Source organism: Plodia interpunctella, chromosome 15 (assembly GCF_027563975.2).
Source record: "Plodia interpunctella isolate USDA-ARS_2022_Savannah chromosome 15, ilPloInte3.2, whole genome shotgun sequence".
NCBI classification, from domain to species: domain Eukaryota; kingdom Metazoa; phylum Arthropoda; class Insecta; order Lepidoptera; family Pyralidae; genus Plodia; species Plodia interpunctella.
Window position 1 is genome coordinate 2,704,955 of NC_071308.1, and position 13,301 is coordinate 2,718,255.

General features: G+C 33.3%; 3 protein-coding genes across 3 annotated transcripts; 1 reads left to right on the forward strand and 2 right to left on the reverse strand.

Annotated features, from left to right (window-relative positions):
- Window positions 1-2,970: 2,970 nt before the first annotated feature.
- RpL36 (Ribosomal protein L36) lies at window positions 2,971-4,764 on the reverse strand. Its single transcript, XM_053755492.1, has 4 exons — window positions 4,667-4,764; window positions 4,396-4,519; window positions 3,710-3,802; window positions 2,971-3,141 (listed from the first exon to the last, which is right to left on the reverse strand). The coding sequence occupies exons 2-4, from the start codon at window positions 4,516-4,518 to the stop codon at window positions 2,998-3,000; spliced, it is 360 nt and encodes a 119-aa protein (XP_053611467.1). The 5' UTR covers window position 4,519; window positions 4,667-4,764; the 3' UTR covers window positions 2,971-2,997.
- Window positions 4,765-4,949: 185 nt separating this feature from the next.
- Window positions 4,950-7,611, forward strand: Rlb1. The gene is made up of 3 exons (XM_053755489.1): window positions 4,950-5,115; window positions 5,554-5,715; window positions 6,429-7,611. Exons 1-3 carry the CDS (start codon window positions 5,077-5,079, stop codon window positions 7,569-7,571), a joined length of 1,344 nt encoding a protein of 447 aa, XP_053611464.1. The 5' UTR covers window positions 4,950-5,076; the 3' UTR covers window positions 7,572-7,611.
- Window positions 7,612-9,910: 2,299 nt separating this feature from the next.
- On the reverse strand, window positions 9,911-12,385 carry Prps (Phosphoribosyl pyrophosphate synthetase). The gene has a single exon (XM_053755491.2). It carries the CDS (start codon window positions 12,157-12,159, stop codon window positions 11,131-11,133), a length of 1,029 nt encoding a protein of 342 aa, XP_053611466.1. The 5' UTR covers window positions 12,160-12,385; the 3' UTR covers window positions 9,911-11,130.
- Between the last annotated feature and the right edge of the window lie 916 nt (window positions 12,386-13,301).

Below are 13,301 nucleotides of genomic sequence, written 5' to 3' on the forward strand. Positions count from 1 at the left end.
ATTTTAAAATAAGGAAAAAAGGTTTCAGTAATGGAAGTTGGGAGACGAGGAAACTCAAAAAGAGCCACAGAGAAGACTCAAAAAGGGGCTGTTAATGACTTGAAGACATTATTTTTAGAAGAAATGCCCCTGAGTAGAAATAAGTAATCTAAGGATATTTATGGAATCAGCCGATTAAATATCACCCTTATTACAACCAGAGTAGGTAGAGCCGCGTACGAACAAATCGAAGGCACTCGATGTCGACGTACGACGACGTATTAAATTATGCGCATCTTTAATGAAAATAAGCAAGTGAAACGTCTTAAGGATTTCCCTCCTTAGGGAATACTTTTTCTCGCGGAATGTCACATACATATGTATAAACCACAGATATAAAACATTACATTGAAGGTATAAAACCATGGAATTAGTAGGTACTCCGGAAGTACTTACTAATTCCATGTATAAACCATATATTTCTTTTATCTCTGGTATAAACCATAAACACATTAGTTATCCAAAATCTCGAGTTTTTGACTGTGAGCTTTTTTTAAATTGCACCGTCCTAAAATTACTGTAATGGCGGAGGGCGCTGTAATGGATGCGTACTAATAGCGCAATTTTTATCTACAAAAAAAAACTTGACGTGACAAGTAAACAGATTTTTGTGACAAAAAATGTGCATAATTCATATTCATGCAGTAAATCGTTGAAAGATTTCCCTGAAATTTCTATTGGAGTTTAACTTGCAGATTTGAGTAACTGCCTACAAACAAACATTGGTACAGGCGAAACTAAATAAAAACTTGGAAATAAAGAAAATAAAGTTTTATTTATCAAAACAATGTGCATAATAAATTCTCAGAATAAGTCAACTTGTCAAGTTAACATTACATAAAAAAACTTACTTTATTACCCCCTTTCACATACAAACGAGACACAAATGTAATTTAATTATTATTTGTAAGTTGCAGAGAGTAAAACTTAAAATATATTTTTTTTAATCTACTCTGTCCCACTGCTGGGCAACCAAGCCCTGGGAAGGATCCCATCAATCAATATTTAAAAAAAAAACAAATAAGCTAAGTACTTTACAAGACCATGATGCCCTATTTATAGGACAACACAAAAACACAAGGGACTAATGAAGTGATATATATAACCTTGGGTAATCTTTTTTATGACTTACTTCGTATGCATATATTATAACACCCTGTACAAAGTATCGCTATCAAAGTAGGATCAGCGAGTATAACTATTTTTGTTAGACATTCTACGATAGGGACACACCGACCACTTGAAGTGTTACATTTTATTTTAGTATTGTAGCGGAGCTAGGTGATTATGCTCGACCGCCACAAAGGGAAGATCTTCCCGCCAGGCTAGGTGCAGCGCCGGGGAACCGCACGGCTCCGACGGTGTCATGTCGGAGGTTATATTTATGCTTCCAATCGAAAACGCACTGTCTGCGCGGTCTAGGCTTGTTAGCTGTCCATAGTGAGTCGACCGTCGTGCCATCTGTCCGTATTGTCCTGGATCACTTGTGTGGCTTGTTATTAGTTGCGTTTGGTCGGCTTTTTACATCTGCGCCGTTGTGCATGTGGCGTGGTAGATGTCGCCACAGTATCAATGATTAGTTTTATTTGACAACCGCAGTTGTCTCAGTCTCCAAATATATGTACTAAAATACAATTTAATACATCTATGTTGTTTAGGACCAAAGCACAAAAGAGCTTTGTTGTCTCGACCTTTTTAAGTATTAAAACTTACATGTGAAAAATTAAAAATAATAAATTGGATTATAATATTTGCTGATTAATAAAAAAACAAATTATACTCATGAGATGAAAAATTTTGATGTTTATGATATTTTGTTTTAGGGTTCATAGCCATTTTTCTTGCTTATTGCGAGTACACCAGAAATTTCATACACTTTCGCACATACAACACATAACATTTAATTTGAATGGTCACTTGACCACATGCACTCGTCATTCCTTTGTTCATCTAACTAAGATTGTATAATCAAGTTGCATGTGGTATATTTAACACTGAAGAAAATGTTTACCAGGGCCCAATTCAATAAAGATTACATTTATAAGTCCACAATTTTTAAATAAGTGACACATTTTCAGTTTTCTGACAAGTGTTGTTCAATAAACCTTACAATTAATGTAGGAATTTTTCAAATAAAATCCATACCAATTTACATTACAAATGATTTTCAATAAACATTTACAATTGCAAAAAACACCTGTAATTACAATTTTACATAAAATGTAAATTTATATTGAAGAGAGGAAAGGTTGAAATACACATTTTTTAAATTATTTTTAAATATTTTCAATTAGACTTTTTTATATTGAATTGGTTTATATAAAAAAATCAAAGATGATATACATTTTCCACCATTGTAAACTTATATCAGACTTTTACAAATTTGTAACTTATGACGTCACAATATTTGTTATTATTTATTATTAATAAATATTGTGACGTCACAATATTTGTTATTAAGAGGCAGCTCATGGAACTTTATTTAGATTATTATACTGTTTCGTCTTAGATCATTTCGTTTCGTAGACTAACTTTCCCATTTATAATATTAGTTAGTAGGATATATTCAATCAAAATCAGTAGCTGTACCACTAACTATATAAGAACACTAGGTACCCTATGTTCTTAGATCTCTGGTAGGTTATTTTCCTAGTACATTTCTATAGGCTATATTTTTTGGATAACATTATGTAAGTATAAAATAGTAATAAAACTGCATTACATAAATCATATTCGCATGATATCTAAAAATCATGGAATTAGTAGGACCAGGGCTATAGAGGGCTACTGGGAATAATCAGAATATTATAATACCTACTGTGACAATTTTTCACACTCCAGAAATCCCTCCCATTCTTCATAAGCAGTATTAATAATACTATTTGATATAAGAAAGAAATGATTCCCTTTAGACTTAAATTAAAAGCATAATTAGTTTTTAAACTTATTTATTTTCACTTAATGGTGCGCATGGTGGGCCTGTGCAGCGGCCTTCCTCATCTGTGTGAGAACATTGCTGAGTTCCTCACGCTTCCTCTTAGCACGGATGTGTGTGCCCAAACGACGCTTCAGGAATTTCAGTGCACGCTTGTCTTTTGACACCTGCCAAATAGTTCTTGTTAAATAATAATAGGGTAAGGTTAAATGTTAATAGGTAGCCAAATAGGGATGTCGACGACTCTGCTAAGTGGAAAGAAAAAGTAGGAAAGCAGTCCCAATGGCTCCGATGTTATTGGCTCTTAAAAAGTTGTTGTACTCTTGTATTGGTGTTAATGTTGTGAATCCATATACTAATATTATAAAAGTGAAAGTCTGTTCTGCTTTCACAGATAACAAAACCACTGGTTATGTAGTTAAGGACTCCCATTCAAACATAGGTTACTTTTGCTCTGGGGCTTCTTCTATTGGAATTTCTAGATAGGAAATATTCAATGTGCTATTCTAGTGTAAAGTAAATAAGCTAACTCACATCAAAACTTTAATCAAGAGGTGTGAGTTTTCTGCCCTAAAATAGGACCTCTCCATATCTTCCCATGGATGTCAAGAGTTGGGCATAAGTTTAATAGATTATAGGCAACAACTGCTGTCATAAAGAGTGTATGCCTGGCAGGCAGTGATAATATAGTGTTTTCTATGTGGACCTAAACGAGATTATTAGTCAGATGTGTACCTTCAGTAACTCCATTGCTCTCTTCTCATACTGGGCATGGCCGACAACCTCGCGAACCAGGTCACGGACAAACTTTGAATGTTTGGTTTGCAGCTGAAATTAAAGTAAAAACAATGTTCACAATAGAAATTTTATTAAAATTTTTCATTACATACCTACGGAATTAGTTGATGACAAATAATTACCTACGGAATTAGTTGATGACAAATAATTAAAATTGCATAGTAATAAGCTCACCATTGGTGCATATGTATGCATTACTGTTTTATATTGTCACTGTTTTTATGGACAATAAATATTATAATCTGTCATGTTTTTTGTTTGTGCAATCTTGACTATAACAATTGGGTTGTGTCCATTCAGGTTATAATAAAAAGTAACCATATTCATAGTGCTGGCTGTTCAGCATTAAAAGACCAAAAGACCTTTTGTGGTAATCTCTACATTATTCAATGGCAATATAAGTACCGTAACAATTTGGCATATTTAGACTTAGTTGCAAAGTTACGAAATATGTACCCAATAGCTTAGCTCCCACACCATTCGGAACGGCCTTCCTAATAAAACAAGTAGGCACAATTAAATGTAATTGTTATATCAAGTAGGTACCTTCTCAATACAAACATAACCTCATAATATGTTTACTTCAGATGAACAAATATAATGCAAAACATATAGGTACTTACACCCTTTAGCCTAGCTGGTCTGATTTTGATGGCTTTGTCTGTAATACCCTTTCTGCCTGCAGATATCTTTGTGGTTTTGTGGCCTTTTCGTAAACCAACCGCAATCTCGAAGCGGGGAGCCATGCTGAAATATTACAAACGTTCAGTGCTAAAATAAATGCACATATACAACACAAAACTAATCAGCGGCCTAACTTAATTCGTAAAATAATATAAGCATGAGAGATTACAAATATAAACGAGAATTATTTTTCTAAATAACTTTACGTACTTTACGGATTGACAGATCCGACGAAAAAGATTTACTGCCTTGACGTTGACATTGACAGTCAATGCACTTCCCCACTCCCTTCCTCTAGAAAATTCTCATTGGATTTAGCCGGATATTCAAAGGAAATTTCTCTTGGAAATATTCCCGAGAATGAACCGCGTATATATTCTCGGAGAATTTTTAGCGTTGTTATAATGTCGTCGTCATCGCGTCGCGTCGTCCTTTGCAGTCTTCGCAACTAGGCAAGCATATAATCTATCACTGTCAGCTCAGGCATATGTCACAAAGTATAAATAAAGAAAAGAAATGTGGTTAGGTGTAAAGTCATATCGCTCTTTTTGAAATCGTCTTTTTTGTTGTTATTCTGTGTTTATAATACATGATAAATATATAATTATTTCGCGTTTGCAATGGAAGTTGGGGCAGTGAAACAAGCATTTAACAATGAGGTAAGTATTTACGGTCACAAGTAGAAATAGAAACCACTTGTTGAGAGCATAAAACGTAATGTTACAACACTAAAAATACAACACAGTTCACAAATTATGTAGTTTTCGTAAGCCACTACTTACACATATAAGTAATGAATACACCACCACAAAACATTCTCATGTCTGAACTTTTGTATGTAGGTTTTTATAATGTTTATTTAATTCGCATACTTATTATACTTATGTATTTTTATTTTATTTTTTAAATCTTACATGCAGCTAAATATAGGATATAGTTTACTTATGTTCCATTATATTTAATCAAAGCTTATGACAGTACTCTACCTATTATGACTGTTGTGTTGGTGAATGGTTAAATTATTAAAACTTAACCACTATGCACAATTTCTCATCCATCCACAAAACTCTATTCAAATTTTTAAATGTAATTTTCAGGTTATTTTATTAAAGAAGAAATTAAATCAAGCAAAGATTCAAGTCATTCATAAACTTACCAGGAAAGCTAAGACCATGACTCAGAAGAAAGTACCTGATCATTTAGAGCAAAAATTTAAGAGGAAAGCTGAATCTGCTGTGAATGAAGTTCTAGCCATTAAGGTATTAACCAATAGTAATAATAGATTATTTATTACATGCTGTTGGCTACATCTTCTTCTTTTCAACTGTGTTAATTGCTAAAACTGGTATCAAATTTCAAGTCGCCTAAAAGACAAGGTAAAAGTTGTATCTTATAAGAAGATATAATCTATGGCAGGAAACAGAGTAAAATGGAAAATAGTTTCGTTCTTAAATTTATTTATGATGAAAAGCACCTGACATGACTTTTAATGACTACCCACCGCATCTAGTGGCAAGTAACCACATGCATATGAATGCATGAACTTGAAGTATCAACTAGTGTGTGCAGGTTTCCTCACAATGTTTTCTTTCAACAAAAGTAAGTGGTGGTCTATGAACAAAATGTCTATGAAAAAAATCACAGGCAGACTGTATTGGCCACTTGACCACCACCACTTAAACAACTGTAATGTCTATATTATTTCAGACATAAAGTCCAAATCTTTGATTAACCTCAGCTTATCTATTCTTAGTTTACTTGTAAAAGTATGACAGACATATTTTTACATTTATAATATTGGATATTATTTGCTTTCATGATAAATAATCTTGATCTTCAGTCCTTGCTGGCTGGTAGTAACAAAATATAGAGTTATTCCATCTGGTTCTCTTAGAAATTATTGAGAAGTATACTAATTATCTGTATAACATATTACTGAACTTGCCCTTAATATTTGTTTATTTAATTACAGAAAATAAAACCTAAAGACTTGGCAAAATTTATAGTAACACACAAAAAGGAACTAAAACAATATTTAAACAATCCAAAAGCAGACCAAGAAAAAGCATGTGCCAGATTATTACTTCACAAGTCTTTACAAGAAAAATACAGATTTATCAGAGGAAGATTTTCTAATATGCCCATTGAAGATTTGTTTATGTCTAGACAAGAAAGGAGGAAACTCAAAAAGGAAGCTATAGAAAAGAAAAAGAAAGGGAAAAATAATAAAGTTGTTAATTCTGAAGGTGATTGGGATGTAGAAGATGTTGAGATTGGTGAAGACAGTAAACTATCTAATGAAAGTGATATTTCTGATGATGAGTTATCTAATGATAAAGAGAAAGCCAGTGATAATGGTTCAAACTTATCAAGTGCTGATGAAAAAGACTGTGATGCTGATGGCAATGATATAAGTATGGTAGATTCTGATAGTGGTGATAGTGATCAAAGGTCAGAAATAGCAAATCCCAAGGCTAAACAAAACAATTCTATGGAAAAAATTAATATGGTAGAGTCCATAAAGCCCATAGCCCATATACCCATTAAAAGACATGAAAAAAATGTTATGAAAAAAGATAATAAGAAAAACAAGAATTTAAATGAAAAGTTGTTATCTAGGAAATTCAAAAAGGATACAGAAGGACTGCAAGTATCTGAAGCTAAAATTGTTGATCCATTCTTTATAACATCTACCGGAGAAAATTATATGTCAGTAGCTGAACCCAGACAGCCAGATGAAGTTAAAGAAATACATAAAGAAGGCAACAGGAAACTCCGAAGAGCAGCCATGTTTGGACATGTTCCTAAAATAAAGCCTAGAAGAGATAATTATTTTCCTGATAATAAAAATTTCAATAAACAAAATGGTTTTGAGAAATCAAACAGGTTCAGTAATAATTTTAATAAACAATCTGACGATGGTAGAAATAGTTTTAAGGATGGAAAATATAATAATAATAATCAACATGGGAAGTCAAATGTTGCCAACAGCAAATTACAATACAATAAGATAGCGGATGAAATACCAGAAAAGTTACACCCATCTTGGGAAGCTAAGAAGAAAAAGTCTGGTATATTGCCATTCCAAGGCAAAAAGATAGTATTTGATAATTAATTTTATATGCAAAACATTAAAAATAAATTATTTTCAAATATTTTTTTTTGTTTTCAAATAATGATAACCTCCATTTTCACTGAACTATTACTTAATTTTCTCGAGGACTATAATATGCGACTTTTAGGCGCTGAATTTAAAAGCTCCAAGACGAATCATGTGATACGATTTTTCCTGAAGTAATCACAGGAACAAGTTTTCGTGTATCAGATTATTGAGCGTGGCTGCTATCGAGAGGATAGGTAAATAATTTTAGTACACACCATTCCTTTGGGATAGGATGTATATTCACATTAGTTTTTTATTTGCATGCGTGGGTAGTATAATAAATTATCTTGTTATTATTGTGTATTTTAAAATAGGTCGGATTACTAATAATATTGATTTTATTTTCACCATATGAGCACGACACACTTCTATTGCCAGCAACAAATATCTAAAGTCTTCCCGCGTTTTCTTGTCGATCGATATCTATTTAACTTTTTTGGTATATTTATTGTCAACAACTTTAATGATATCATTTGTATAATTTGCTATGGTTTATATTCATCTTAACGTTGCAACAATATGGCCTACTTTACAGCAAATACAATTTCTAAATTTAAATGGAGACGCAATGGTGTACAAAGTTACGCCTGCAAACATGAAAACATGTTTATTTATTAAATGAAATAATAAAGATAGTCATGACGTTAGTATTAATAGGGGGTCGCACGACGATAACCCTCTGCCCACTACGATAAAAATACTTTTGTACGAGGTAAAATCAGTGCTATAAACATTTCATACATTTCTGTACTATCAATACTTAAAATAGCTTTATGCATATTGTGGTATTTGCATCCCTGTCCGTTTTTAACTCGTTGTGACTAATATCGATGAGGTTTTTACTATTGGATTGGTCATTTCTTGAGGAAGGTTTAGGTATATGCACTTACCTAATATGAGTACACAAGGTAGTTAGATAGAAGTAGGTAACATAACAATCAAGGTGGCCAATACAATTTCAATAGGCAGATTAAGATTTTAAAGGTTTGTCTACAATTTGGCACTTTTTGTCATTAATTTACTACGATGACCTCTATATACTCACTAGAAATTTAATACAGAACCGCTCAATAAGAGCACTTGACGCTCTATTAACAAACAATTTACATCATTGCTTTGACGACATCACGGGTCAAGTTTTAGCTGATACAGATTGATATGATGTAAGATGTAACTAAGGAGTTTTTAAAGTCTGCGAAATAATACTTAATCGCATAAGTGTGTAATTAGTGCCTGGCTGTATTACCTATTCCTCCCTAGCTATAGTTGATAGTAATTCTAAATAAATATTACCTTAATACTTATTGGTGTCTACCTTACATACATATCCTGTAAGGGGATTTTGGAGGTGTGGCCGTGTGGCCATTACTCGATAAACGAATACTATTGCTCTGGATAAAGTGGTGACATGAAAGTACTTCTCTATCTAGAGCAACCTCCGGCCAAAAGGCCTACCACGAAACGTACAAACCACAGAGTACATTTTTATATTCTAAAAACAAACATGTACTTAGGTAGCACGTTACTAACGTCCACATACTTTTTAATTTTCCCATATCCCTATCTCTTTTCTTTGACGTACTAGTTTACGTGTTTCATGGTATAGCTCTCAGGTTTTTTTTATTTGCCTTGATGCAATGGGACAGACCTTTGCCCAGCAGTGGGACAACAGAAATAAAAACTACAAACTCGGGCAACAGAGACCCACAAAGCTGAAGTTTTTGTATTTTTATCAGTTTTAACAATGTTTTTGATTTACTTTGAACGCGCTAAGTACCTATTCTCGCCCCGAATTGAAAATCTAGATTTATAATTTCATCGGTGTTCATCGGAGTAAACATTTCATTATGCTCTTTTATTGAACTACTTATATATTACTAGTGTTATATACACAGTATTAGTACTACGTTAGTACATAATTTTCTCAAAGTGTGTGTGCTTATGTATGTTTTATATTAGTTTTTTATTGATAAGAAAGCATGTAGTTCAAGGATTTTCTAACAATGACCACGTGTTCAAACTAATCGTAGTGTTTAATTATGATTTCAATTTTCATACATTCTATATTCACCGTTCTTCCAGTTATCTTTATATCAACAAGTTACGAGAATTTTTTGGCAGTTTGCCAATTACAGATAGTCAGAAATGTAGTGGCCACAGCTTGACATAACAAAAATTTTTGTAAATACGCCGCTTGTACCTACCTACAATTATCAAATATATCAAGCCGACAGGGCCAGTATGAGATAGATGTATAGCTTGAGAAAGGAAGTTGTGTATAAAAATCAAAATATGAAGAATTTTTTATTAATCCTTAAAAGTAGGTATACAGACCGAATATACATAAAATTTATTTTTAAAAAATCTATAATTTTTTTAATACATATTAAGCCAATGCCTTTCTGCCAAAAAAAATTATATACATGATCGCCAATTTATACACTGCATATATTTATATTTAAAATCATAACTGGCATTTTCCAACCTAAATGAGCATTTTCAAATAATTCCCTGAGGGAATACAAAGGCCACCATATATGTAATATAATAATATACCTACCTACATCTAAAGTCATGATAGAAAAAATATGATGATAAATTTAACTATAATATATGAAAATTATACTATAACATAACTCTATGGTGGTAGCTTTTTTACCACTTGTGAACCAGATAAACCTGATTTTATCTCATCATTAGGTATAAATAAAATGATGTATTGTTATCTTATCCAATCATTTCTATAAAGCAACTGATAGATTTGATGCTACAGTATAATTTCTCCTGAAAAGAGAAATAATTTCTCCTACAATCCTGATTTCCAAGTGATGAAAAAACATCAGAATGGCATCCTTAATGATACTTTGTCTTTTATAATTTATCAACTAAAATTATTTCATAATAATCTATATTAAGAAACCAATGTTAGAGGTTAATGGAAAAACAATAAAAACATACTGCAACAGTAAATGCACTTAGATTCCAAATTGGTGATTACCTGAATTATTACAATTACTATTTTGCACCAGTTGCCAGAAGATGTGTTATCATTTATATTATTGGTCATTGAAGAATGAATATATACCCAAAGTTCATTAATTAATGTAGGTACACAAAATTAAATCTGGATTCCATAGCAGAAATACATAGGTATTTCTAGTAGGCTTGATAGCAAGCCTACTGCTGACATTTTCACTAAAGTTTGTTGTCAACTTGAACTTGACATACATTTTGCAATTGCAATAGTAAATAATCAGCAATATATTTTGAGATTATACTTGTCAGAATAGCATTAGGCCACTATTCAACAATATTAAAACTACATCTAAAATAAAACATTCAACATCAACTCTTGAGGCTTTTAACAAAATATCACCAGTTTTTTAGTTAACATAAATCTCATCAACTTTTAAATGTTAATAGAAATAAAATAATAACTGTAAATTGGTCAGCAAGAACTTGATGAAGATGCATCAAAGTACTACAAGACCTAACCTTAAATTATGTAAGACTAATATGGAACATTAGAAAATAGGTATGACACAGACTCTCCATTGTGGGTGCGTCTCACAGCCTCTGCCAACATCATAGACACATCAATGCACTGGATTTTCGGACATTCTTGCATGTGTCTCTCCTGGGGTATTGTGTTTGTGACCACAACTGCTTCTAAACAGGCATTGTTGATTCTTGAAATAGCTGGCCCAGAGAAGATACCATGAGTTAATATAGCATAGACCTTTATAGCACCTGCTTCTATGAGTTTCTCAGCAGCGTGGCAAATTGTGCCACAAGTATCAGCCATATCATCAACTAATATTGCAGTACGGTCCTTCACATCACCCACTAAAACCATAGAAGCAACTTCATTGGCCTTTTTTCTTTCTTTGTGGATCAAAGCAAACTCTACATTGAGTCTATCAGCAATGGATGTGACTCTTTTGGCACCACCAGCATCAGGAGACACAACAATACTAGTTTTCCAGTCAGGAATATTCTCTTTGATCCACTTCAAAACAGCTGGTTCAGCAAAGAGGTTATCCACAGGAATGTCAAAAAATCCTTGAATTTGGGAAGCATGAAGGTCCATAGTGATAATGTGATCGGCGCCAGAGACAGATAAGATATTGGCGACAAGTTTGGCAGTGATCGGAGCTCTACTCTTGTCCTTTTTGTCTTGCCGAGCGTACGGGAAGCAAGGAATAACAGCTGTAACCCGAGACGCCGATGCAATTTTACATGCGTTAATCATGATAAGTAGCTCCATCAAGTTGTCGTTGATCTCACCACTGCCGCTTTGAACAATATAAACATCTTCACCTCGAACGGATTCGCCGATTTCCACACACGTCTCCATGTTGCTAAATTTTTTTGTAACCACTTTGCCCAAGTCAATGCCAAGGCGATCGACGATTTTTTGCGCCAGGTCTGGGTGCGAGCTTCCACTGAAAACTTTGATGTTTGGCATCCTGGTTGTAAGAGGTAGAGCGAGGTTGTCTATTTTATTCACTACTTCCTCTAGTATTACTGTTGATTTCATTCGCACAAGAGATCATATAAAACAACCCCTCGAGCGTTACACGATTACTGCACTGTAAGATACTATGATAATCTATTTATGTATATTTAAATACCGATAAGAGCTGATGCGGCAACGTGGGAGCGATGCTGTGCCAGCTACCGCAAGACCGCAACGCAACAAGACGCGCTCGCTCGTTCAATTCAATTTCTCAACATGCTCAACCAACAGCACGTTTTTAATTTCTAAACAAAACGTCAAATCAAATGAAAATAATGTTGCCATGCCGTTCCCGATCGATTTGCTACCTATCGAAGTTATCAAGTGATCATCGATAGTTTGGTATATATATTTAAATAATAAAGTATAAATATGAAACTAGAAATTAATAATTCAATGTATTGTCCTCAATTTGCCGAAATAAACTCTTTGATGCGTTTATGGAATATTGTAACAGATGACAAATTACGATACGAAGTTTAAGGCAAAGATAATCTCTTATTTTGTAGAAAAGTTTTAAACGGTAAAAGCAGTTAGGTACGGGAAATTTCTACTATGTATGAATGAAAACGAAGTTCAGAGTCCATCAACAGACCTAGATTACGAGCTTCTGAAGTAGAAGTAATAGACTGCCCATTTATGTATAATTGTGGCGATTGAGATTGAATTTCATTTAATTGGTGCTGAGTGGCTAGTATCATATACTTGGATTTATTTGGGTTTAAGTGGAGGAAATTCAGTTTAGACCATTGGTTCAACCGGTCAAGATCGTTGTTTATTTTTGAAACGGCTGAATTAACTCTATCTGGTTTGCATGATATATATATGAAATTTGTATGCTGACGATCTTCAATTATAATAATGACGTCCAAACGCAAACACCAAATGGTAATAGTGCACACAAGTAAACAATAATAATAAAGTAAGTACTACGTCATAAGTGTTAAAAAAGACACTACTCGAGCTTAATAGTCGCACATATGCCACGCGCGCGGGTTTAAAGCCTTTAGAGCTCAACTAAACAAAGGTAATCGATAGCATATTAGCATCTTTAATTACTATCTATGGTTACATTAAGAGGCACTGTTAGTAGGCTAAAATGATTTATTCTTATGGCAACTACGTCAAATGTCAATGTCATGTCACTCAACTGCTGTCTTGAG